The sequence below is a fragment of the Silurus aristotelis genome (assembly GCF_946808225.1).
Source record: "Silurus aristotelis genome assembly, chromosome: 7".
Lineage (NCBI taxonomy): Eukaryota > Metazoa > Chordata > Actinopteri > Siluriformes > Siluridae > Silurus > Silurus aristotelis.
In genome coordinates, this window is record NC_139580.1 from 25,171,927 (window position 1) to 25,198,774 (window position 26,848).

General features: G+C 39.6%; 1 protein-coding gene across 2 annotated transcripts in view; it reads right to left on the minus strand.

Moving 5' to 3' along the window:
• syt7a (synaptotagmin VIIa) overlaps positions 1-26,848 on the minus strand; it is a 146,459-nt gene that overhangs the window by 59,397 nt on the left and 60,214 nt on the right. For both annotated transcript variants that reach the window (XM_083546320.1, XM_083546319.1), the window contains exon 2: positions 19,468-19,571. In XM_083546320.1, coding sequence (XP_083402446.1) covers positions 19,468-19,571 — 104 coding nt within the window. The remainder of the gene's footprint in view (positions 1-19,467; positions 19,572-26,848) is intronic.

Here is a 26,848-nt window from a genome sequence, read left to right on the forward strand (position 1 = left end):
CATGCATATACTTACAGGAGCAGAACAGTGTGTGAGGGTAAAAATGGAGCAGACAGGACGGAAGAAGTCAGAACACATGCTTACAGAGGTAATTCACTGCAATCACATAGAGTACATAGGGATCATTTCATTTACAAATGTGGTTCTAAGAAAAACTAAATCTCTGCTTTTGTTCCATACATTTCTTTTAAATGTAAACAGGAGAGATTTTGTAGATACACACCACTAATGTGTGAATTCAGCAACAATTTCCACATACTGTTACTTCCACTACACAAGCTAGCACTGTGTCCCAAATCGCATACTTAAACACCATTCAAGACTGTAATCATGTACTAAAACTAGCTAGAGTTCCTATTCTAGTTAGCAGCTTTCAAAACTATCAAAGTATAACATGAACATTAGGTCAAATTAATTTGTTTTTTATGAGATGCAGCTCATGATATCCCTAACGATGGCAGTGAATAGGTTTACCAAAAGAGAGAGCTTGTCAATGTGTGCAATAAATCACTAATCATTTGACATTATGCTTGAGATGTGAATGTCATATTTAATCCTTCTGATGTACACAAGATAAGAACAGTGTGTGAGTGTGTACAATGGCAGTCATGCTTTAGGAATAAACTAGGCTCTTGGACTTCGCGGCAGAGTGTATGGCACTACCCTGCTGTGGATTTTTTTCTTATAACACTTTTCAGTATAGACTAGTAAATCAGTACAAGCAATATTCCTGGTTTTGTTTTTCCTTTTTATATTTACATTTATGGCATTTGGCAGACGCCCTTCTCCAGAGCGACTTACAGTTATCCCAGTTATACAGCTGAGCAGTTAAGGGTTAAGGCCCCCCAGCAGTGGCAGCTTGGTAGTGCTGGGATTGAAACCAACGACCTTCTGATCAGAAGCTACCACTTTTTTGTCACTTAAATTTCACATACATGCTATAAACTTATATCGAGGCATGGTGTAACAGAAAATTCATAATCCAAAAAAGTTTGGAAACCCCCGATGTGCAAGGTCTGGCCAGTTGTGAGTAATGCAACAGTAATGCAACAAAGCTCTTTACATGCATAACCATAGGAGTCTTAACCAGACTTTGGGGTTGATAGCTAAAAATCAGAAAAGCAGTTCAACAGTGACATTTGAATTCATCTCGGTATAACTAGGTATGTCTCGGCTTTTTGTTGCGAAAAGAACAGCATGTATATTACATTAAGGAACCCTTTTAAACAAATAAATAAATAAATAAGCAGTGACAAATCATGAGGACGTGGACAGAAATGGCAGTTAGAACATGAAATGCCAAACACTGGTGAGTCAGATGCAGCTAAATAGGACATCATACATGCACCCTGACCTAAAACAAAAAGAACACACATATAATTGAGCAACAGTAATACGTATTACAACAGTAATATATAAGAAACTAAACACAACAGGGTCCTGAGATAATTTTTTCCTCTAACTGCATGATGTATTCTGTTACAAACACATTTAAATTATAGAAAGAAAGGCAAATTATATATTTAATCCTTTCCTGGTTCTGTTTCACGTTGTGTATCACAGAATAACCGCTACAGTGTGAAAAGTTATACCCACACAAGACTCTTATTTTGAAAAAAAGAGTGCAAAGGTTTAATCCGAAAGAATTTTCAGTGTTGGATACAACATTTACATTTTGGCAACCCTTGGCAGACTTACAATAGGCAACTTACAATGATCTCATTTGTACAACTGGTCAGTTGAGGTATTGTTCAAGGGCTCAGGAGTGGCAGCTTAGTGGTGAGTTATTTGAACTCACAACCTTCTAATCAGATGTCCAAAATCTTAACCACTGCACTCCCCCTTCCCCAGATACAACATACTGAAGATACAGCTTTATTTCTGACTATTGTATAAAGCTAAATCCAGAGACACGTTCAAAAAGCGCCATATATGCACCCCTGAGTTTCGCCATGTTGAGATGTTACAATAGAAATGAGAATGTATTAGAGCAAGTGCAATCAAATAAATCTGTAATCTGCCTTCCGGCTGTCAAAGCTGCTTTTTATGAAGATGAACTAAATCCTTGTTAAAAAAAAGTAAGACCAACTAGATACAGGCTAAAAAAGTACATAAGCACTTACAGTAACGATTGCAAAACTGCAAATTCCTGGTATTTTTTTTTTGCAGAAAAAGTCTGTGAGGAAAAAGCCTCCTCAGGATTATTAGAGCAGAGCCACTAGAGCAAGGTCATAAACGGAGGCTCTGTCCATATTAAATGGAGTGATACGAGCAGCATCGATGGGGTTTGAAAAAGAGAAATATTGCGTGTCCCTCGTCCATGCGAGCAATTCCGGCTGAGAGCACCAGGCTGTTCGTCAATTATCATACCTGGGTGAATACCAGAAAGATCAGACTCATTAAGCTCTCGTATTGCTTGGCTCATTCTTTTTGACTCTCCAAAAAAAAAAAAAAGTACACAACGGTCCCATACTACATTAAACTCATAATGGAATACAGCAAAAAAAAAAAAAAAAAAAACTGTTTCCGTTATTGCTCCAGTTGTGTTCAACTGTGCTCGGGAAAATGCCATGATGCTGTATGTAATTTCCAGCCAGAGGCATAAACCGTGTTCAACAGCACAAAAAAAAATTTTACTTGGTTAATATAGACGTCTTGTATATAGACATTTTTTTTTAATATATAGACATTTTGTCCAAACACACAGGTATAATAAGACTTATTAATGGTGTATGGGCTTTTTGGCATTCCAGCAAGTAAAACCAGTGTATAATTTAAACATACAGCATAGAAAAAAATTATAGAAATATGTCAAATTTGTAACAAGATGCAGATTATACCTTGTTTTATTAGCCTAAGACATTGTAATTTGTACAATGTAATGTGCCCTCATAATAAAACTCACATCAAATATTGTCTATTAGGTATGCATAAAGAGGCTTAATCACAAACTGTCTACATACACACACACACACACACACACACACACACACACACACACACACACACACACACACACACACACACACACACACAGAGACTCTACTTACAAACTGTGGGTTCTTGGAATGGAGAGCAGTGTTGCTTTGTGACAGGCCAAAACAAGCTATCAAGGGCAACTCATCTATCATTCAACAGCGTAATACATTTTTAGAAAGATGAGATATAGGGGAGAAGGGAAAAGAGAGAGAGAGAAAAAGAGGGAGGGGAGAGAGAACAGAGAGCATGACTGGAAATAAAAAAAGGAGGGAATTTAGAGTAAGTGCAATACATAGAAGAGAGAGAGAGAATGAGAGAGATAGAGATAGAGATAGAGAGAGATGGGAACAAAAAAGAACCAGTAAGAATCTTCTTACTGGTTTAGGTATGTGTAAGCAAATGACAGAAAATGAAAGATGCAATGATAATTCATATGAGCAATTCATGAAATAATAAGCTCTACATGCATGAACACACACACACACACACACGCAAACACACACACAGACCTAACCAAACAACAGTCTACTCTTTTAACAGGGTTCTCTACTCCCAATGAAAAAAACATGACTTTTAGTCGAATTCTCAAGGGGACACTGCTGTCAGGCATAAATCTCTTCATTTATTCCATCTCTTTTTTTTGCTTTATCTACTCTCTGGTGTGCTCTCTCGCTCATCTCCCACTTTCTAATCCTATTCATCTCTCTTCAGAGTCAGCTTCAAAGTATTTTGCCCTTCTCCTTTGTTTTTTTTGTTGTTGTTTTTTAAACTCAGCCTGTGTGTCCATCTATCTGTCTGACTTTGACTTTCTCACTCACTCATTGAGTGTCCTCCATCCTTCACCCCTCTCTATCTCATAGCCTGATTGCCCACACATCTGTGTCTCGCCCTTTATCTTGCTCACTCTGTCTCTGTCTCGGTCTCTCTCCTACACACACACACACACACACACACACACACCAATGAAATACAAACAAATGAAATGCATGAAAAGCATTAATGAAGGTGAATTGAATGATTACTAACAGTTAAAAAGCACTTACAACTTCAGCCACAACACTATCCACTGATAAATAGAATAGAATAGAATAGAATAGAATAGAATAGAATAGAATAGAATAGAATAGAATAGAATAGTAGTTATTAATATAATGAATGGCAACAGTGACAAGAAAGCAGTGATAGAAATATACAAAACAGTCTCACGGCTTTTCGTGATATAGTCAGCTATTGATTCGTGTTCATGGACACGAATTTCCCTCTTTTTTTTCGTATCACTCAGCACAACTGCCCCATCTGGCTTTGTCTCTATAGCAACGAAGGCAGAGGTTCATGGGTAATGCTGACAGAAATGCCAAAGGTAAGCCTTTGTCCCAGTTTTGTCAGAGAATCAGGCAGAAAATATACAGTTAGGGTTAGGTTTAGGGTTATACTGTAATGAATGTGTGTGTTTTTAATTCTCCTTAATTAGCCAGGAGAATATATTTACTGCATTTTGACTGAAAGGAACCACTGATGATAGTTTATAATAGCGAGTAGCTTACCGAATATAAAGCAATAAAAACAAGGCTTAAATGTTGAGTAATTGTGTTTGAAGATTGAAAAATCAATAACAAACAAGAAAAAAACAGAACAGCAACTGTGGTATCCAGTGCTAAAAAGCAAACTTTGGCAGAGGCAACAAAAATACTTCCTATTGAAATACATTACATAGAAAGTCGTCCTCAGTAACACGAAAAAATAAAGGAAATTTGTGTGTATAAACATGAATCAATAGATTACATTTCGTGACTATATCACAAAATGCTGGAAGACTGGGCTGAACTATATGGCAAGATACAAGACAAAAAGACAGTGAGTAAGACATGGAAACAATGAGAGAAGGAGAGACAGCAAAAGAGACTGAGAGGGGCTAAGAGACAGTGAGAAACAGTGACAAAGACAGAGAGATGGCGAGAGAAATCGAAATGACAAGAAAGACAGAGAAATAACAAGACTGAGACAGAGAGAGAGAGAGCAAAGAAAATTAAGAGACAGAAATAGAGAGGACAAGCAAAAGAGCCAAAGAGGCAGTATAAGGGGAAGAGACACAGCCAGCAAGAGAGACAGATAGAGACTTAGTTAGATGGCATAAGACTAAGAGACAGAGAGGCAGCAAGGGTTATATTTATATTAAGTTTGTAATCTTGCGTACCAGTGTAGATTTATTAATTGCTAGAGACTCAAAGCACTTTTGTACGTTGCTCTGGGTAAGAGCGTCTGCTAAATGGCGCAAATGCAAATGTAAATGTAAGGGAATAGAATAATGAGAGACAGAGAGGCAGCAAAATATATATTGGGAGACATAGAAAAAGAGGCAAGGAGACAGTGAGGGAGACAGACATACAGCCAAAGAAACTAAAGGAACAGAGAAACAAAGAAAGAAAAAGAGATGCATACAGTACATTGCCTATACACACACAGTATTAAATTGAATCATAGACTGATCAGGCATACCATTATGAGCAGTGAAGTGAATCACACTTATCTTCTCTTCATCATGGCACCTGTTAGGCACAATATTAGGCAGGTGCCCATAATGTTATGCCTGATATTTGCCAGTGTACAGTATGTAAATATTTACGTGTTAGTATAACAAATATAATGCATGCATTTTCATCATCAACTTTAATTTTATTTGCTGAACTGCATTAAACTCAAATTACCAATATTGACACAGTTCTTTGACCTCACACCCATTTGCTCATTATTCTATCCTCCACTAGTTTTCCTCTCGGAAGGACATGCTGTTTACGTATGCATGGTAGAGCTGCTGAGATGCATCTGGGCTGAGAGCAGAAGATAACATAAAAGACAGAGAACCATGTCATGCTGCTGTTACATCCTCTGAAGCACTTTGCGTTCAAGAGCTTTGTGTTAGTGGCAGTGGTCTAAAGGATCAGACTTGAAACTTCCAAAGTGCTTAGCCTGGGATCAAACTGAGGATCTCAATCATGTTGTGTTTTTTAGTGTGGAACTTTAATCTACTGACCTTGATCCAGTCCCCACCTTGAAGACACACAGTCCCTAAAATCCTCCACTGCTACTTTTAAATGATCTAAGCAATTGCTTTACAAATAATCATGTAAAGTGAACTATGTTATGTTAAGTTGAGGTTTAAGGGCCTCAATCATGGGGCCCAGCAGTGGCATCTTAGTGGCGCTGGGATTCGAACTCATCACCCTCCTATCAGAAGTCTTAACTACTGAGTTTCCTCTTTTATCTGCTATCTATCTTCTATATGCTTTTCACAAATGGTCTACAATATGGTAGAGTATGTAGCGACTGTAGAATGTCTTAAGGTAGTTTATACTATACTACTTAGTAAAGTAGCATAGATTCAGACGTAGCAAAAAAATAAATAAATGAAAGAAAGAAAGAAAAAAAAAATGTTTACAGGGATATTCATCAACCTTCTAAAAAACATTTTCATGTTTTATTTTTTTTCCCTCCAATCACCAAATTGGAGAACAACTTTATTACATAACCACCTTTGCCATGGGGAGGGATTTTCAAGCCAACAGTTCCCACAAAGTTGGAGGCACAGAACTGTATAGGATGTCTTTGGATGCGGTAACATTACGTTACATCTTCCATTCACTTAACTAGGATATCTAAACCTGTTCTAGCATGACAATGCCCCGGAAATCCGGCCAACAGCAAAGCACGACATCACCGGCAGGGTAACTTCACGACCAGGACGCTACAAAATGCGCATGCAGTGGAGCCGACGCTAGCTTCTGTTTGTTCAGGTAAGTGCTTTGCGTGTAAATCTGTGCAGACATGAGCTTTAAAGGCAAGCAGTATTTACGACTGTGTGTTCTTTCTTGCCCCCGCTTTATTCCGAGGGGGGGATACACACAGCCGATGTGTCATTTTCTTAGGAGAGAAGCATCACTCTGCTCGCAGAGATCACTCTTCGAGGAGAGTGCTCTCCCTCGTGGCTCAGGCCCCGCTCTTGCCGAGGCAAAGCATGCCGATTGTCGTGGGGTTCGCAAGCGGATCTGACAGAAGTCATGGAGACAGGCACATCCCTTTCTCCCGCCTCACCGGATATTCCCGACAGGGACAGGGTTTTCCTGCTAAATGCCCTGATGGCTCCTCCTGGCTTGTTTGGCGACGCCATAGGTGTGGTCGTTGACAACTTCCAGGAGGCCAAGAAACAGTCTGCGGCATTCCAGCTCTATCTCCCTCGGTGCTCTCAAGGGGTTGCTCGGCAGGCCCAGCCCCAGCCCGCAAAGCCCAAGGAGTTGGCGGACCTAAGGGTCGTCCTCTCCAGCATGCGGGCTTAGGCGCGCAGGCCCTGACAACCAGAGAGCCTCAACCTTAGGAGGGTGGTGTACACTGTCCCTCCTTTAGCGGCACCAGAAGGTCAGGCTGTTAACCCTGCCACAGGATGTGCTTCAGGGCACAGCCACCTCTAACAGCTGTCTCCCTCCTAAATCTCCTTGCACCACTCACTTATGAGGCTTTTTGAAAATGTTTTTCTTCCTCAACAATCAAATTATACATATTTTTTGCCTACCTACTCTTAACTTATTCTTAAATCAGTTGCTCTGTACTACAAGAATATACACATACATATCTGCCTGAAACTAACAAAAAAAACTAACAGCAACCCAGAGGGAATATGAGGTGCACTCTAGGAAAAATAAAATCACTAACACACACAATTCACAAAAATGTCAGCTGATAATAGTAATAAACAGTATACTAACTATATATAGTTACTGCTTCAAAATTAGAGCTGGCCATGTTAGAACTTTTAAATGTCTTGTTGGTGATAAGTCACTACTGAATTTTCAGAATTGGTAGCAAATTGTCTAGTTGGAAATTTTATCAGGAGTGAGTATATACACAAACACTAGCATGATGTATATTAAGATCATGATGTATAATAGGATCAATATTTCTGATCTTGTTCTCAGTTAACTCATAGAGGTCTTTTTTAGATCCTGCAGATAATCTGACATCGATTGAAAATTATTCCTATTATAATTATCTCTATATAATGGCAATACTCTCATTATATTAGAAAATCAACTTTATCTAAACTACATTTATGATTCAATATATGTACTTTTTACTCCACTATATTTTAATTGTCATTGACTGTTACCAAATACATTTTTTGAACAAGCTTTTGAATAAATAATTTTATTGAATTCAATAAAAAATATTGCCCCCTCTGAGACTGAGTGGTACAGCAAATCAAAGTCAGCTCTTAATATTTGGTTTTACTTTATCTCAAAATATTTACATTATTTTTATTTGTCAATTGAATACTAATGGTTTTTCTACTTTGTGCCATGATACTGTAGAGGTTAACACATGACAACCGGCTAAATGTGGCATAAAATCAACCGTTGCAGGTAACTCTGTCAAATCACTAGCCAATTTACTGGCCTATTTATATTCTATGAATGAACTTTACTCACTTCGCTGGGGAAGTTCGTGTAAGTCAAACCTGCACAAATTTAGCACTAATACTCAACCTGTTAGTAATGATATCAAATAAAAAAAAAAATAGCAGCATCTGCAGACATCTTGAACTTACCCATCGCTATGCAACAATTAATTACACACTGCTAAATTTGCATTGCAGCATTAGTGTAGACAAAACATACTGTAATGTTTTGTCTACACATACATACATACATAATGTGGCAATACTTGCCTGGCACTACTAACCCCGGTGCAAATACTGTATTAAAGTCTCCACAAGCAACTAAGGAGGGAAGAGGTACTGGGTGACTGTCTTTTTTAATAATATAAAAGATTATGTAGTGTGTGTATATATATATATATATATATATATATATATATATATATATATATATATATATATATATATATATATATATATTACACACCAGTGTGCATACATAATATACACAACCGCGGGGTGACGTAATGACCAGGAAGCTATAAAAAGCACATGGAGTGAAGCCAGGGCTATCTTCTGAAAAGGGAAGGAAAAGCCGCAGGGATGCCGGCAGTGTAGTATGGAGACGCAGCGTCTCGTTCCTTTAGGGAATCATGGTTACATACATAACCTGGAGACGTACCTAACTAAGGGTACCTTGGGAATATACCCTGATCTAAGGTAAAGAAAGGCACTGGCCATGCCTCGAGTAAACTCCAGGAATGAGGGGGCCGCAGAGGGGGCCTAAAGACCCCCCACCCCAAATTGCCAGAAGGACCCCAGTTTTAACTGTGAGAAACCCCCAAGGCACCTCGGCCAACGGCTCAAAAAAAGGCCTCCAATAAAACGGCCAAGTCCCACAAGTCCCTTAGGGGCCACAACCACAGTCTCCACAGCTTCGGGTACACATGGACTATTGTGCCCCCTGCCTGAGTGAGAAGATCTCCTCTGAGAGAAATCCCCAGGGAGGATGTTCGAGAAGGTCCATGAACCATGGCTTGCCTGGCCGGACGTACTCTGTAATGGCATACTCTATCCAGAACTCCCGGGAGCAGCGCGACAAGAGGAAAGGCGTACAGGCGAAGCATTTGCCACATCTGTGCCATGGCATCTAGCCCTAGAGGGGCTGAGGGATTGAGGGAGAACCAGAGGGGACAGTGTGATGTCTCTTGACTCACAAACAGGTCCACTTGAGCTCTGTAAAATTTCTCCCAGATCTGCTCCACCACTTGGGGGTGGAGTCACCATTCCCTGGGCCTCAGCATTTGCCTCAAGAGGGCATCTTGTTTAGATAATACGCTGGGATATACGCTGCCCTCAAGGAAAGCAGCTTGCCCTGGGCCCAGCATCTCTAGGCAATTAGTGTGCCACAGCAGATAGGGCCCTCCCCAAAGACCTTGGGCAGAGCGACCACTCATGACTCACTGCTCAGCCCATGGGGACAGCATTCATCATAAGTGTTACTCGATGCCTGGGAACTATCGGCACAGGGCCCTGAGACAGAAGCCCAGGAGCTTTCCACACATCTAAGGCACATAGGGCTTGCCGAGAGAACCCTAGGGTCATGAGCCACCACTAAAGGGGTCTCGTGTGCAGGAGGCCAAGTGGAACCACATTGGACGCTGCTGCCATCAGCCCCAGCAGTCTCTGGAACTGCTTGACAGTGAATGACTGGACCTCTTTTACTCCCATGACAGCCGTAAGGATGGAATCCCACACTATGCCTAAGTAAGTGGTTCTTTGCATTAGAGAAAGCACACTTTTTTGTGTTCAGCCGTAACTCCAATTCCTTCATGTGAGCGAGAATGACATCTCGATGCCAGACTGCTAATTGCTCTGATTGAGCTAGGATCAACCAATTTTCTATATAGTTTAGAATGCGGACACCCTGAAGTCTCACAGGGACCAGGGCCGCATCCACACACTAGCAAACCTGTAAACTGCAAACTTCCTGCGAGATGGAAGGATGGATACATGAAAGTATGCATCCTTTAGATCTACTGTGACAAACTAGTCTTGAACCTGAGTCTCAATATTGAGTCATTCAGACTCCAGTATAGGACGCAACCCACTGTCCTTTTTGGGAACTATAAAGTACTGGCTGAAGAACCCGGACTCCCTGGCTGATGGAGGGACAAACTTGATGGCCTCCTTCCTCAGGAAATTGTCTACTTCTGTTCCATGACCAGAGACTGCTAAGTCCCACCAGGGAGGGACGCACCCTGTTAAACCGGGGCAGACAAGGCCCGAACTGAAGCATATATCCTCGGTCTACAGTACGCAGAACCCATTGAGACACGTCTGGCAGAGCTCTAGTGAGCCTAGAGCCGAAGCTACGCCCTGGTGCAGCTCTATGGGCCTTCTGAGAGGTGGTTAGTCCTCCAGGTCTGCTACGGCACCAGGCGGAAACTGAGGAGGGCACTCGCTGGAGCGAGTGTGCTAGGGTGGGGTGGGCACCGTATAATAAAGTGCACAGCGCCCCTGCCTGGCGAAATTCTCAGAATATCCTATGTCAGGATTCTTGGCTCTTATTGAAAATGACGGTTCTTAGATCTGCAATTTTTCAGGACTTCAGTCCCGACATTGAGAGGTTTCCAGCAGAACGGCCCCATCTTTAGGCACCAACCTGTAACCGCTCTCCTTTAGTCCAACAATGTTGAAGTATAGTGATAGGGACTAAAGAGGTGAGCTGAAAAAGACTGGACATCTCAGTGAGCAGGTCTGGAAAGAATGGTGTAGGTTGTGACACCGGTTGCAGAAAGCGATTGTCAAGCTTGCTAGATAGGCAAGCTTTCTGCTGATCGCCCGGCCAGTCTATATCTAGCTTGGATATGGCACGAGTCACCACCTCAAGTAGCTCCTTGTAACAGATGGGTTCGCAGAACATGTCCCCTCCTTCCTTGGAGGAAAAGAGGCAGAGCAGAATGCAAAAGGCAACCGGCGAAAGGCATGCTTCCGAAGCTAGCGAGAGAGTGCTGGGCCCGGCAGGTGAGGAAGGAGAAACAGAAAAGCCCGTCTCCATCTGCGACCAACGGGAACTAGCCGACCCCCGCCTTAGCGAGAGTGGGGCCAGAACCATGCGGAGCGGGGCACACTCCTCAAAGAGTGCACACAATGAGTGGAGCGTTCACGTAGACATGCGAGCGCAATCTGTGCAGTCAGCTCTTTCGAGAACCGAGTTAGTGTGCTACGCTTCCAAGCAAACAATACAGCATGAAAGAGTGTTTTCTCTTGCTGCTTTCTTTAATTTTCTCTTTTTTTTTTCGGACATTTACCACTTACGCAAAACCATAAAGACAAACACACATAGAGCACTTCCTTGAAAAAACTGAAGCTAGCGCGGACTTTACTCTATGTGCATTTTATAGCTTCCTGGTAGTGACATCATTGGACGGATTACACATGTGATTTAGGACTATAAAAATTTGGATCTGAACTGGCTAGTGAGTGAAAACGTTCATTTTAAACTTATTATAATTATTATATATAATTATAATTCAAATGTCTTTTCTGACTAAAAGACATCATGGTGGAGTCCCCAATGTATTTAAATTACATATAAGCAGCAGAAAATGGCACATTTGGGAAGGTATGTCTGAATAGGGTGGGTGGTGTTGGTGCGGTAGGTGGTGTGAGGATAGGTTGGATATTTGGTAGGGGTTTGGAAGAGGGGGGTGTGTGGGTCACTGTGATAATTTGTAAGGGCAGCCTTACAGAAAATGTCAGGTTTTTATAAATTAGGGGTATCAGAATTTTTTCTGAGAAACAGAACATTTTCCGACTTGGCTTTTCACAGCTAATAAAGCACTTTTGTCCAAAATGTTCACTGCCTCCATTTTTCTTATAGCGGCTTCTCTTAAGATTTTACCGTTTGTGCATTGTAAGGTCAGTAAAAAATTTGAGGGGAAAAAATTATAAGCTTGTAATTGTTCTTGACAGACATATTGGCTCCTAATTCACTGAAAAGCCAAGCTTTGTACAATAATCACCCAAATCTTCACTGCTTATTAATGATAAGATGTGTGTGTGTGTGTGTGTGTGTGTGTGTGTGTGTGTGTGTGTGTGTGTGTGTGTGTGTGTGTGTGTGTTGTCTACTGGGGATGATTTGTGACTCCTGGGTAACCACGCACCATTTCTCCTCTATTAGAAAGTGGTTCTGGAGCAATTCTCTTCATCACCCACTGGCTTCATTAAAGGCTGCCTGTAGTACTGACTCTCATATCCAACACTGGCACCCAGAACCGGAGGTTCCCTCCAATCACCAGGATGCAATTATCACCACTTTCTAATGCTCTCTCTCTCACACACATTCAGAGAGAGAGAGAGAGAGAGAGAGAGAGAGAGAGAGAGAGAGAGAGAGAGAGAGAGAGAGAGAGAGAGAGAGAGAGAGAGAGAGAGAGAGAGAGAGAGAGAGAGAGAGAGAGAGAGAGAGAGAGGCATGCATGGTGTGTCCTTCTCACCAGACTTCATTAAGGATTTAATTCTAGTCTGTACGACACCCTGACACTCAGCAATGGCGCATGCAAAGTCCAACTGAGTCAGATGGATAAAGTGTTGGACAGAGAGAGATAGAAAGAGAGAGTGAGGAAGTAGTTTCCACCTGGAGACCTGAAAGATATTTAGCACTTTAGGCATCTTATTAATCCTTTCTGAGAACAGATCGAACAATTTTACCAATTTTAAGTTAATAAATCCAATGCACTTATGATGATGAAGATTTTCTGGATACTACACAATAATGCCTGGTATTTGTATCTAATTCAATGCTCTCATTGCAAATACTGCATACAGCTGAAAAAAGGCTCAGGACTTCCAGGAGCCACAGGACTACATTACTTATCATTCCCTGCATGTCACATTCACACCTATTCACACGATATTGACAGCATGTGTATCAGTCTCACCTTTCACAACAGTCTTTGTTGCATGTTCATCTTTCCACATTTATGTTCTTGCTCCTGCTTAAGTTATCTTATTCACACTATTGGCATCCAGACAATTAGTTTCTCCAAACGTTCTGCTGAAATACTTTGTTATGCCTCTTGCAAAACTTACCAAACATGTTCTTCACTATTAGAAAATTTATTTCTGAGTATGTGATCCAGTTCATCCCAGAGAAGTTTAATAGGATTAAGATGCAATGACAGGGCAAGTCATTCCTTGATAGTTACTGTAACACTCCAGCCGACTGTTTACTCTGTAACTAATGCTTACAGAGATTAGACTTACGCTTCAGGTCATAGTCTTGTTGTATTGTTAGGTTGTTTTCAATTAACCACAGTTCTGACGTATTGGTATGTGTTGAAGCATGGAATAGTGGCCATATAATCAGTTTACCTTTCACCTGGAATAAGTTGCCAACCTTCCCTGCTCCAAAACAACTAAGAACCATTAAGCTTCTACCTCCATGTTTGACTGTGGGTATGAGGCAGTCTGTTAACATTTCTCCTTCTTCTGTTAGAGACAAAAATGTCTATCTACAGAACTTTTAAGAGTTATTCACTGTCCAATTCTTGTGTGTTTTTACCTTTTACCCAGTTTGTTGTATAGAAACAAAAGAAACATGCATTTGTCTCAAAAACCATAAAATGAATAGGTTTTTCCAAACATCTGACAGGCTCTGTACATGCATTGGCATACATACAATATTATATGTATAGTATATGTGTATACAGTAATGTTTACATGACACTTGGTCAAAATTATTGTTTCCCTTGTTTCTGTTTTCAAGTTTTCAAATTCAAATTTGTTTCTGTTTCTGTTTGACCTAACGAAGACTTTAGGTCAAGGGGAATGAGCATGTGTGCCGTGCCGGGTTTTAAAAGAGTGGGCGAGGGAGTAATAATGTTACCAGCTGTGGCAATGGCAAAACTTTAGCAGGATGGCGGATTTGAGAAGATTCTACAGTAATACGCACTGAACAGCAGGGAAAAAAACTTCACCAAATCACATTTCACTGAATTAATTTCAGAAACTGAATGTCCTGCACTTTTATTTTATTTAAATACTTTACTTTTCTCAGCATCATTAATGTTAATAAAGTGATTTATGTATAGTTTTAGGGGGTTCCCTGGTGGTCTAGTGGTTAGGATGCGGCGCTTTTACCGCTGCGGCCCGGGTTCGATCCCTGGTGAGGGACCCAACCCCAGCCATTAGGGTTGCACAAGCCTTAGTGCCGGTACCAAGCCTGGATAAATGGGGAGGGTTGCGTTAGGAAGGGCATCCAGCGTAAAAACATGTGCCAAATCAAACATGTGGATGATCTGCTGTGGCAACCCCTAATGGGAGAAGCCGAAAGAAAGTTATGTATGGTTTTAGAGTGTCTTTGGCTCTTATTCGTCTTTAACAAATTTTCCTTTTTGTTTCTGCCAAGAAAAAAAACAAAGATTTTATTTCACAGTATCTCACAAAAGTGTCTACACCCCTCACATTTTTTCAATCATTCTAGTATATTTTCTCAAGGGACAATACTATAGAAATGAAACTTGAATATATTTTACTCTAAAATTACTCTAATTAGAGATTACTCTAAAATATATCCAAGTCTCATTTCTATAGTATTGTCCCTTGAGATCTACTAAAATTGTTGATGAAATGTGTATTCTCTTTTGTGAGATGCTGTGTGTGTGTGTGAAAACTATAGTGTGCACATCATGACTAATATATTAGTGTCTCTAGGGCTGTATGATATATAACGCCTACAATAATATCATAATTAATGTTTTAATGATGTGCGATTTGACGAGTATCTCAAAAACCCAAACAAGACACACCTACTGAGTGCACGCATACATTCATACATACGTATACACGTAATGAAGTCTAGGAGTTTATACAAACGCGTGTTTCTTCAGTGCATGTTTCAAAATTCAAGATATAGGGCAGAAAATGTGTACATTTTAAATAGTTAATCAATAATCACTCCTTTTTTCTTCCAAAAATCAGCTATTAAAAAATATTTTATAAAATGTATATTATAATATTATAAAATACTGATTTTAACTAGCCAAAATGTCTTATTATTCTAATCGACTGATTAAATGTAAGAATTTGACTCAAATGATGTAGTCTTTTAGAAAAAATGACTTTATAAAGGTAAAAAAAAAAAAAATGTCCATAAAAGTTAAAAAGCAATTGAAACTTTTTGAACAAGATCCCTGTTACCACCACACAAAATATGAAGAATATCAAAACATTTAGGTGTCAGCGGCCCACCGTGGGCCTTAAAGTGTCAGCATAATAACACACTCAGCAAAATGTCTAATTTTCAAAATCAATTAAATCCAAAAAGATATTGAGCTATAATTTTGCACACAAGTTTTACTCCACGCTTTAGTTTAATAACTATTTACAATTTAAATATTTTTTTCCCAGCTTCTCTGTAAAGATTCCCTCAGCCAAGTATAATAAATGTAAAATATCAGCTTATCTTAGATCTCTCCAACTTTAGATATTGATCCACTCTGTCTCAGGACTGCTCTTGCAGAAAAGCCCCATGAAGCTCAATAATAAACTTTAAACACAGCCTGATGTCACGCAAGCAAATATTTTTCTGCTCCTTAGGTTGCATCAGACACCGAGTCATGAATCAAAACAAAAATAGCTTCCAGGCAGCTACATGTAATATTTTGCTCATGAAATACATGAACGCACACGTGTATCCGGTATCACATCATGCATGTGATAATCAGGAGATTATCACTTATTTGAATCATGTCCTGATGTGTCTGAGTGATGGTAATCATGTTTTGTGCTTGTGTAGAACGGGACATGGTTTGTAAATAAATTGAGGAACGGTACAAGCCAACCCATTTATGTGAAGAAAAAAAGCTCTGGCTTGCATGTTCCACTTGATCCGCCTAACGGGCAGCCGCCTTATTTTAATCAATCACATTTCATACCACCTAATTAACAGTGATGGAGGCTGAACAGAGAGTGAGCAAACACTACCCACACACACACACATGTGCAAAGTAACACACACATGCGCGCATGGGCACAAAGGCACATACCAAGATCTTGTTGACTGCAACTGTGTGTGTGTGTGTGTGTGTATGTGTGTGTATGTGTGTGTGTGTGTGCGTGCGTGCGTGCGTGTGCGCGCGCGCATGCAGGGATGGGCAGTATTTCTGATACATGTACTGTATATCAAATATAAAATATGAGTTTGTAAAATGTCTGCATGATGACATCATAAAAATGCGGCCTCTGTTTGGTGCCTACTCAGTAGTTTGCCCAGAATTGTTAAGATTAGAACATATAAATTGATCCATATGGAAAAAGGTGGTCAAGTTAGAAATTAGTTTCTATAAATACAGGTGCCATCAGTTGTCTTTTTATGAATGACTTGTTTGTCATTGAGTCATTGTTGCTGAGGCAAAGTAGGCTCAGTTTACCAAACACCAAGTAACTAAATTAGGATACAATTATGAGTCATTCACAAACTGTTAAACATCAAACTCTTGGTTACTTTAAAACTTACCTTCATCTGGGAGATCACAGTGATATGTATGTGAATATTTGATCTGTTAACTGGTTGCATATGTCAGATTTATTGCATGACTCTGCCAGAGAAAAGCTGTTGCTAGCAAATATCAATTACTTAATCAACTGAGTCAGTGTAATAATGAAGAAACTGATCAAATAGGCCAATTGATGGAAAGTTTGTCAAGAAATGTTCATTCTCCTTTGTAAAATGATTTCAGAGTAGAGGCTAAAAGAGGAGTTGTGGTATTGAATCAGGATGTCTGGTGTGGTAGAGAAGCATGCGAGGGTGGTGCAGGACATGTTTGAGTACAGTGTGACAGCAGTGAAGTGTGCAGTAAGAACGAGAGACTGGATCAAGGTGAAGGTTGGATTGCATCAAAGATTGGCTCTGAGCCCTTTCCTGTTTGCAGTGGTGATAGACAGGTTGATGGACGAGGTCAGACAGGAGTCTTCGTGAACTACGATGTTGCGGATGATATTGTTATTTGTGGTGAGAGTAGGGAGCAGGTTTAGAAGAGCCTGGAGGGGTGGAGGTACATGCTCCACCCCTCCAGGAAGAGAAGGGGTGGAGCATGTACCTCCACCCCTACTCCACCCCTCCAGGAAGAGAAGGGGAATGAAAGACAGTAAAAGTAAGACAGAGTACATGTGTGTGAATGAGAGGGAGGGCAGTGGAGTGGTGCGGTGGCAGGGAGAAGAGGTGGAGAAGGTGGAGGAGTTTAGGTAGTTGGGGTCAACAGTGCAAAGTAATGGAGAGTGTGTTAGAGAAGTGAAGAAAAGTGTCCAGGCAGGGCAGAGTGGGTGGAGAAGAGTGGCAGGAGGATTTGTGATAGAAGGGTATCTGAAAAAGTGAACGGGAAAGTTTATAGGACTGTGGTGAGACCTGTGACGTTGTATAGATTAGAGATAGTGGGATTGATTAAAAGACAGGAGGTGGAGCTGGAGGTAGCAGAGCTGAAGATACTGAGATTTTCGTTGGGAGTGACGAGGATGGACAGGATTAGAAACAAGTTTATTAGTGGGACCGCACATGTAGGACGTTTTGGAGACAAGGTGAGGGAGGCACGATTGAGATGGTTTGGACATGTGCAAAGGAGGGACATGTGGTAAATCGGTAGGAAAATACTAAGTATTGAGCCGAGGAGGAAAAAAGGAAGGCCAAGAAGGAGGTTTATGGATGTGGTGAAGAAAGACATGCAGGTAGTCTTTCTCAGGTTTGAAAGAGGCAGATTTAGAGAACAGAGGGGGTATGGAGACGGATGATATGGTGTGTGTGTGTGTGTGTGTGTGTGTGTGTGTGTGTGTATGTACGTTCTATAAGAGTCTGGGCTTTTACTCAAGTGCAGCTGCACCATTATACACGTGATGAGCCAAATTTTGTTATATAAGCCATGGACTGCATTACAACTCCAAGCTTTTCAATGTAATCTATAGTGACAGTGCTCGCCTGTGAAGGCAAGAGCCTCAGTGTGTGTGTGTGTGTGTGTGTGTGTGTGTGTGTGTGTGTAAGTTTGTGTGGGTATTTGCGATTCTTGTGGTTTGTAAGAAAGGAAGAAACTCTATATGCAGTGACAAATAACATATGTTTAACAAAACACTAGCAATGACATGTTTAAGACCACCATCACCACACCATTTGTCTTGGTGTGGATGTAAGATAATAGTCCACTAGTGTAGTGGTCCCCAACCCACGGGCCGTAGGTCAATTGGTACCGGGCCACACAGAAAAAATTTATAACTTACATTATTTCCGTTTTATTAATTATCTGATTCTGAACAATGTTTTATTTAGGAAAATTACCAGATTCTCTCCACCACATCTGTCTATGACTCACTCTTGATGCATGTCAAGATGCCTCGGTCACATGTCTTACCTCCATCCTCTACCTTCTTAAAAGGGCTGCTCCGGCTGATAACACAATACATTGCCGCTAAAATGAAACCCCCAAGCTAGCAAAATGAACAAAAAAACAACACAGTGGATTCACGTTTATTATTATATTTAGAAAATACCAGTTTTTATGCCGGTTATCATTTTATTTTGTTGTATTTATCCACCACACCTTAAAGGCCGGTCCGTGAAAAAATTGTCCGACATAAATCCGGTACATGGCGCAAAAAAGGGGACCACTGCACTAGTGTACCACGCACTGGTGTCAAAGCTTCTGGCTGATTGCTGGAAATTTCCATGGGGCACCAAAAATATAAAACTACTTTTACATTTCAATAGTGAATACTTTCTGCATTCTAATCCATTCAGATAGTTCAGTATTATTAGTACTAATATCTAATATTAGACCTATTATTGATAATGAGATGAAAGACGAGAGCTAGAAAGAAAATTGAGCTAAAAGAGGTAGAAGAGCTGGAGAGCAGCAGTGTCAGTGGGTTTATCTAATGGGTGCAAAAATGTAATTGGAAGCTAATTTGATCATTAAAACCTGGGTGTAGATTCTGGTGTGGTCACTGCGTGAGTGTGTGTGTGTGTGTGTGTGTGTGTGTGTGTGTGTGTGTGTGTGTGTGTGTGTAAAACTCACCAGCTTGCGTTGACACCAACCACAGACGCCACACAGAGCCACGAGCCAAACAGCACACACTGTTACTGCCAATGACACCAGGAACACACTCAGTGCCACTGGGCCTGTGAATCGCACACACACACACACACACACACACACACACACACACACACACACACACAGATCGTAAATAGTTGGCAGAAGGAGAAAAAAAACAGTCTTAGAAAGTTTCTACTTCTAATATGCTAAAAGTGGCCAGGATAATGTTAATTAAAAGTTCAACCTTAATTCCAAAAAAAGTTGGGAAAACTGAGGTAACCAGTTGCAGAGAAGTTTTCAGAGAGGAATTTTGTCGCGTTTATGCCTTAACAGTCCTTTTATCATATATTTTATTTCATGTTGTGGCAAATGTTTCCAACTGGTGTCACACCTCTGGACTGCAGGCAGGCCAGTTTAGCACCTGGACTCTTCTACTACAAAGCCATGTTGTAATAAATGCAGTAAATGGTTTAGCATAGCTGGAAATGTAAGATCTTTTGTCTGGATAGAAGCATTTGTTGCTCTAAAATCGGTATATACATTTCACCATTGGTTTGAACCTTTCCAGATGTGCAAGCTGCCCATTCCATAGTCACTAATGTAACGCATGTCATCAGAGATGCAGGTCTTTGCTGATAATGATCCAGATAATCTCTCTTCTCTTTAGTCTAGTACATGACATCTATGGTTTCCATTAAGAATTTAAAATTTCGAATCATCCGACCACAGAACATTTTACCACTTTGCGTCATTACAAATTTAAATGAGCTCTAGTCCATTGAAGATGCTAGCGTTTCTGGATCATGTATCACATATGGCCTCTTCCTTGCATGATAGAGCTTTAACATGCATTTGTGAATGACATGACAAACTGTGTTCACAGACAAAGATATCTGGATGTTTCAATGAACCTATGCAGTTGCAGTTTATTGCAGATTGGTCAACAAATCTTTACTTACTTATGTTTTACTTCTGAGAGACTCTGCCTCTATTAGATACAATATTTATACTCAATCATGTTACTGACCTGTTGCTAATAACCAAATTAGATGCAAAATCTTTCTCTAGCTGTTTATTTTATTACATACTTCTCTAGCCTTTTGTTTTCAAATCCTATGAAATTTCCTCAGTTAAAAATTTTAACACATTTTACACATTTGTACATTACAATGAACAATAATAAAATAAAACAAACCTATTTGCCCTTATATGTACAGTATAATACGTTTTTATTTCTCAGCTCCAAGTGCTGTTTCTCAATTTTCTTACTACGCCTTTTTTATTCCATTGACTTCCATTTACACACATGCGAATGCTGCAGACAGAAAACGCAAGTTTAACACTTGGGTTTCACGTTTTGTGTGAGTTGCGAACTTTCATCAATGTGAACAAACCTTCACATTGCAAACTTGCAAAATGTGCTGTAGCTCACGTGTCTGCCTCACACTGACACATGCGTGAACTCTTTGCTGCAAGCAGAGTAGTACAGCATGCAATTAAAGCCCAGGACATCCGGAAGCAAGCATAAAAGCAGCGGTGATGTGGAGGGGACTGTTAAGAAGTGCAAAGCAATTACCACAGAAACAAAATAAATATAATTGAGAGATTGGACTGAGGCGAAAAGTAGGTAAACATTGCTTGTTCTTTTAATGTGAATCGTTTAACCATTGGCACAATTCTAAAGAACATTTATGATATCATGAAACATGTGAAGTGTACTGTGTCAATGAGGTGAACAATAATATTAAGTCATCGATAACATCGGAGTAAAAATATATGTTATTTACAGTATATTTGTGTTTGTTTTGTTGCATTACCTTGTATATTTTATAGCCTCATACAACCACGATGTGCCTGTGGCCATCAAACTATATAACTCCTCCCTCTAAGTGTTAAAGAGCCGGTTTACGATATATATAAAGAAATGTTTTAGATTTTCCTAACACACTTATACATAACTTATAAGCAGGCATAACTTTATGACTAATTACAGGTGAAGTAAATACAAATGATTATCTCTTCATCATGACTCCTGTTAGTTGGTGGGATATATTAGGCATCAAGTAAACACTTTGTGCTCAAAGTTGATGTGTTAGAAGCAGGAACAATGGGCAAGTGTAAGGATTAGAGCGAGTTTGACAAGGGCCAAATTGTAATGTCTAGACAACTGGGTCAGAGGATCTCCAAAACTGCAGCTCTTGTGGGGTTTCCCGGTCTGCAGTGGTCTAAGCACAGAACAGTGGTAAAACGGTGACAGGGTCAAGGGACGACTAAGGCACAATGATGCAAGTGTCAAGTGAAGGCTGGCCTGTGTGGTCCGATCCAACAGACGGGCTTCTGTAGCTAAAACTGCTGAAGAAAAAGCTGTTAATTCTCTAAGGTTTAGGACTGTTTTGACAGCAAAAGTGGGACCAACACAATATTAGGCAGGTTGTCATAATGTTATGCCTAATAATTGGCCATAAAGTTATGCCTGATCTGTGTATAATGTTAATATCTTGGGCAAATATGTGCAATAATTTCAGTGCAATAATAATTATTGTGCAATAAATTTACAATAACTATCGTTGTAGTATGACTTTTCTGCCATCTGTTTCACTGCTGCTACAAATTTCCATTTTATGCTGCTACACTTTTCTTTTTACTTATATAACTCATAATGTTATCAATAAGGATATTTATTTAAATGTTCTTTTTTTAATATTTTTAATTTTACTGTGAGCAACTGCAACCCAACTATTTTCCTAAAAGATCAATAAAGTATTCTGATTGATTTTGATTTGTGTCAAAAGTGTATAAATCTCACTTTTTTGGACTTACTAACAAAATTTACTTACATCGGGGACATAAAGGAGAGAAAGAAAATACACAAAGAGCAGGAAGAATGAGTGAACTGAGTGGAAAATGACACTCAAACAATAAGATCTGTTGAGAATGTCAACAGATCCACTCCAATTGCAGAGTGCAAATGTCTGTTATCTTTAGCTTGATGTACACATTATTATTATTATCATTATTATTATTATTATTATTATTATTATTATTATTATTATTCTACACTATTATTTGACTGTTTTTATGGCAAATATAGACAGTCACTCTCGTTGCACTCATACACACACACACACACACACACACACACACACACACACACACACACACACACACTCTCAAACACAGGTCTTGTAAGCGGAGGCTAAAGCTGGCTGTGATCGTGTCAGATGGCAGGCAGGCCGGTTTGGAGAGCGCAGGCTGTTAGGATCAGCTCAAATAATGAGTGTGTTCTATCTTGCTGTTCTCCCAATAGTGTGAGCGTGTGCACACACGCACATTATAGTTATACGGTGTGTTTGTTTATATATATATATATATATATATATATATATATATATATATATATATATATATATAAAAACAAACACACCGTATAACTGACAAAACTAAGAAAAAAGAAGGAGACACAAAGTGATAGAGAGAGAAAGAGTGGGTGAGACTGGAAAAAAACTCGAAAGAAAAAGGTGACAGTGAGAGAGACAGGGCCTGACAAATTCTGATTAATGAATACATGTGTAGGCTGAAGGTAGGAGCTGCACAAAGAGTCAGAGATGAGATGATAGGCTTATAAAGGTGTGAGATTTATTTCTATACTAAGCCTGGAAGGAACCTATAATGACTATAATGATCTACTGAACTTGTGCAAACATGTGTGTGCGTGTCTGTGTCCATGCAGAGCATTAGTACTCCTTTGATGTCTTATCTATACGATAAAAGAGCTGGACTGTAGATTTATGAAGAAGAGTCTAAGTGGGGCAGGGTGTGTGTGTGTGTCTGTGTGTGTGTCTGTGTGTGTGTGTGTGTGTGAGAGAGAGAGAGAGAGAGAGAGAGAGAGAGAGAGAGAGAGAGAGAGAGAGAGAGAGAGAGAGAGAGAGAGAGAGAGAGAGAGAGAGAGAAGGTGTCCAGAGAGACAAAAAGGTGTAAAAAAAAAGGTGTAAAATTGGCTTCTACAAACCTGAGCTACCCAATTTGTCTTTTGCAGTTTAAGATATTTAATGCCACTGAACTGTACAAGCAAAGTGTGTGTGTGTGTGTGTGTGTGTGTGTGTGTGTGTGTGTGTGTGTGTGTGTGTGTGTGTGTGGTAATACAGAACATTATTACACCTTTGCTGCTTTAGTTAAGCCTTGAAAGAGCTACATTTGAGTTTTATGAGCAAGCGAGAGAGCGAGAATAGATTTTGTCTGTCTGGACAAAGGACAATATTGTGAACAATATAAAGAAATTTATCCAAAGAAACAAAAACCTGTAAAACTAGCTTTAAAACAAGTTACACGGTTTGTGTCTTGAGCAGTTTAAAACATTTAATGCCACTGGACTTGTACAAGTAGACAAGTGTTCATACAGAAAATTATTACTCATTTGCTGCTTTAGCTAAGCCTTGAACAAGCTGGATTTTAGGTTTATAAGGGAAAGTAAGACAAAGACAAATAGATTGAAAAACTGTGTGAGAGAGAAAGGGCTCCATTATCTCCCACATCCAGAGAGACAAAAGATTGTACAATCGGTTTCTCCAAACTTGAGCGCCTTAATCTGTGTCCATTAAGGTTTCAGACATTTAATGCCATTGCACTTCAAGAAGGCGTTTTTTTCCAGCACATTTTATCTCTATTACCTTTAGTCCTGCAAGCATCATATCTTATATCTACCAACAAGAGAATAAATATCTTTCCCCCAAAATGCACACCTGCATTTAACTCACACACTGGTTTCTGCAACACAACACTGCCAGACCTTTATAGTGTGTATGTGTGTGTTTTTTAAATATAAACTCACTTAACAACTTGGCCTATCAAGGCCTATCAGCTGTGGTAAAACAACAGGCTTTCAAATGTTCAGCAGATTGTTGTCATATATACGAGTCTGGGAAAAGATCCAACTCGGCTGCTCGCACCAGAAAACATCGCACATCATCTCCACCCAGGATGCAACTGGAGGTTATGTTTTACTTCGCTTTCTAACACTGAACTCTAAAGCCAGAATGCCAGAAGCGTAGAAAGATAGAAAAACTGGTGTTGTTCTCTTCAGGCCATATTTCACACATAATCAGCTGTTTCTCATGAGCAAACTCATCTACACTATTTTTTTATTTTTTTTTAACTAGAACAAAGACTGTAAGGCAGACAGACTGCTGTCTCCTGTCAGCAAACAAACGGTGAAGGTCAGGGCTTCCAGACACACTACATGTATTTTTTAACTGCTGCTAATGCTGAGTAACAAGGCAGCATATAAAATCTTGTGAAATCGCTATCTGCCCTCTACCACATACACTACAGTATATTCAGAAATGTTTATTTTTAGATTTTTTTTTTTTATTTTAAATTTTTTAATTTTTTTAAGACCCCGCAGACCCCCTGTCCACAAGCACACTCCAAAATCTGATTGAACATCTCCCCAGAAAAGTAAAGAGTTAGGTGGAATGGGATGTTTAAAAAGTACAAACGAATCTTGTATGTGCTCAAGTGTTCACAATTTATCCATATATTGTACATAAACTGTCTAGATTTGTCTAGTGGCATTGTGATTGACAGAAGAGACAATATGTTACTTAGTATTTTCTTTTCTTTTTTTTTTGCATCATTATAATATTTTCCACAGTAAACTTAAAACTAAAATGTATTACAGACAGCCAGGAGGATAAACTGGTGTGGAAAAAGGCTAATAACTGTTGTTGGACTTATCCCACTCACTCACCTGTACATGATGTACACATAAAATACACAAACACTGCTGACAAGAGACTCCCTGGGACTTAGTGAGAAAGCTCTAAAGACAAGAAGCCAGCTGAGTGCTGTTATCGTGCTTTTGTGTGTGTGTGTGTGTGTGTGTGTGTGTGTGTGTGTGTGTGTGTGTGTGTGCGTTGTCTAAAAGACAGAGACAGATAGATTGTGTTTTACCTAAACAAGACCACAGGGCATCAAGCACCAATCAATCAACACAGTCGGTTTCATCTAAGCCATGCTGCACCACAGTGGCTATGATCTTTTCACCCCTCCACACACACACACACACACACACACACACACACACACACACACACACACACACACACACACACACACACACCACATGTCTCAATCTTTTCTCAAAGGTGGTGCATGAAATAAAGTGTCAGTATAATGGGTCTTGCCCCCACAAAGAGGAGAGAGTAAAGGTAAATGACAGAGGAAAATCTGCTTTTGTGCCCAAGAGACAAGCAGATGGAAACATCACGATGAGATCTAAATGAGGCAAACTGTCCCTGGTGGTGACACACACACACACACACACACACACACACACACACACACACACACACACACACACACACACACACACACACACACACACACACACACACACACTCTCTTTCTCTCTCTCACTTTCATAAACCTATTCAGAACTCTTATTTGTCAAGTTTGTTCTACAACAGCGGTATTATTTTATATGGACACAGTTTTGCAGTTGTTTAAGGTTTTAGAATACGTCTGCTCAGAGTACATAAATGAATTTCATTTGCTCTAAATGCTGTCAGAATGTTACCCATTTTATGTAAACTATACAGAGGTGGCAAAAGTACACACATTTCATTTAAGTAGAAGTACAGATATCCATGTTTTAAAATACTCTAGTAAAAGTACTGACTATGAAGTATATGTACTGACTATACTTTTTTACTTGAGTTAAAGTTAAGAAGTTTGGGCTCTGACAAAAGTAGCCATTACTACTACATGTTTTAGTGTCACGCTGGTAACTGGACCTCACATCGTATTAATTATGTTTGTCAATCGATTTAAATATTTAATCGTGATTAATCACATGATTGTCATGAGTCAACTCATGATTAATCACAACTTTATTGCACATTTTTATCTTTTCAAAATTTACCTCAAATTTATCATTTTTGACGTTTAACACACTTATTAACAAGCGCATGGAAAAATATTGATGCTTTATGCAAATGTATGTTTATAAATAGAGAAACCAAATTCAGCATAGAGCATGATGAAAAAATAGTGTAAACGTTTCAAACTAATTATGTTGTTTTAAATTACTTAAATCATTAGGACACCGAAGGGAGCCTTTGCCATGTTTCCACACGAACGGTTAATGAGGTGAGAAACTGTACCTCATCTAACGTTCGTACAGATTACATAAAAGTAGAAATGTTTAGCTTTCTATTTATATATTTATTACGTCTGTGAGGAAAGTATTCCCTGAGATTCAAGTTGTTTTATTAATGTGTCTGTGAAGCGAGATGGCAGAGAGCGCCCCCTGTCTGTTTTCTTTATTTTTACAAAGGCACAGCGTTTTGTTGTTATTATGAAT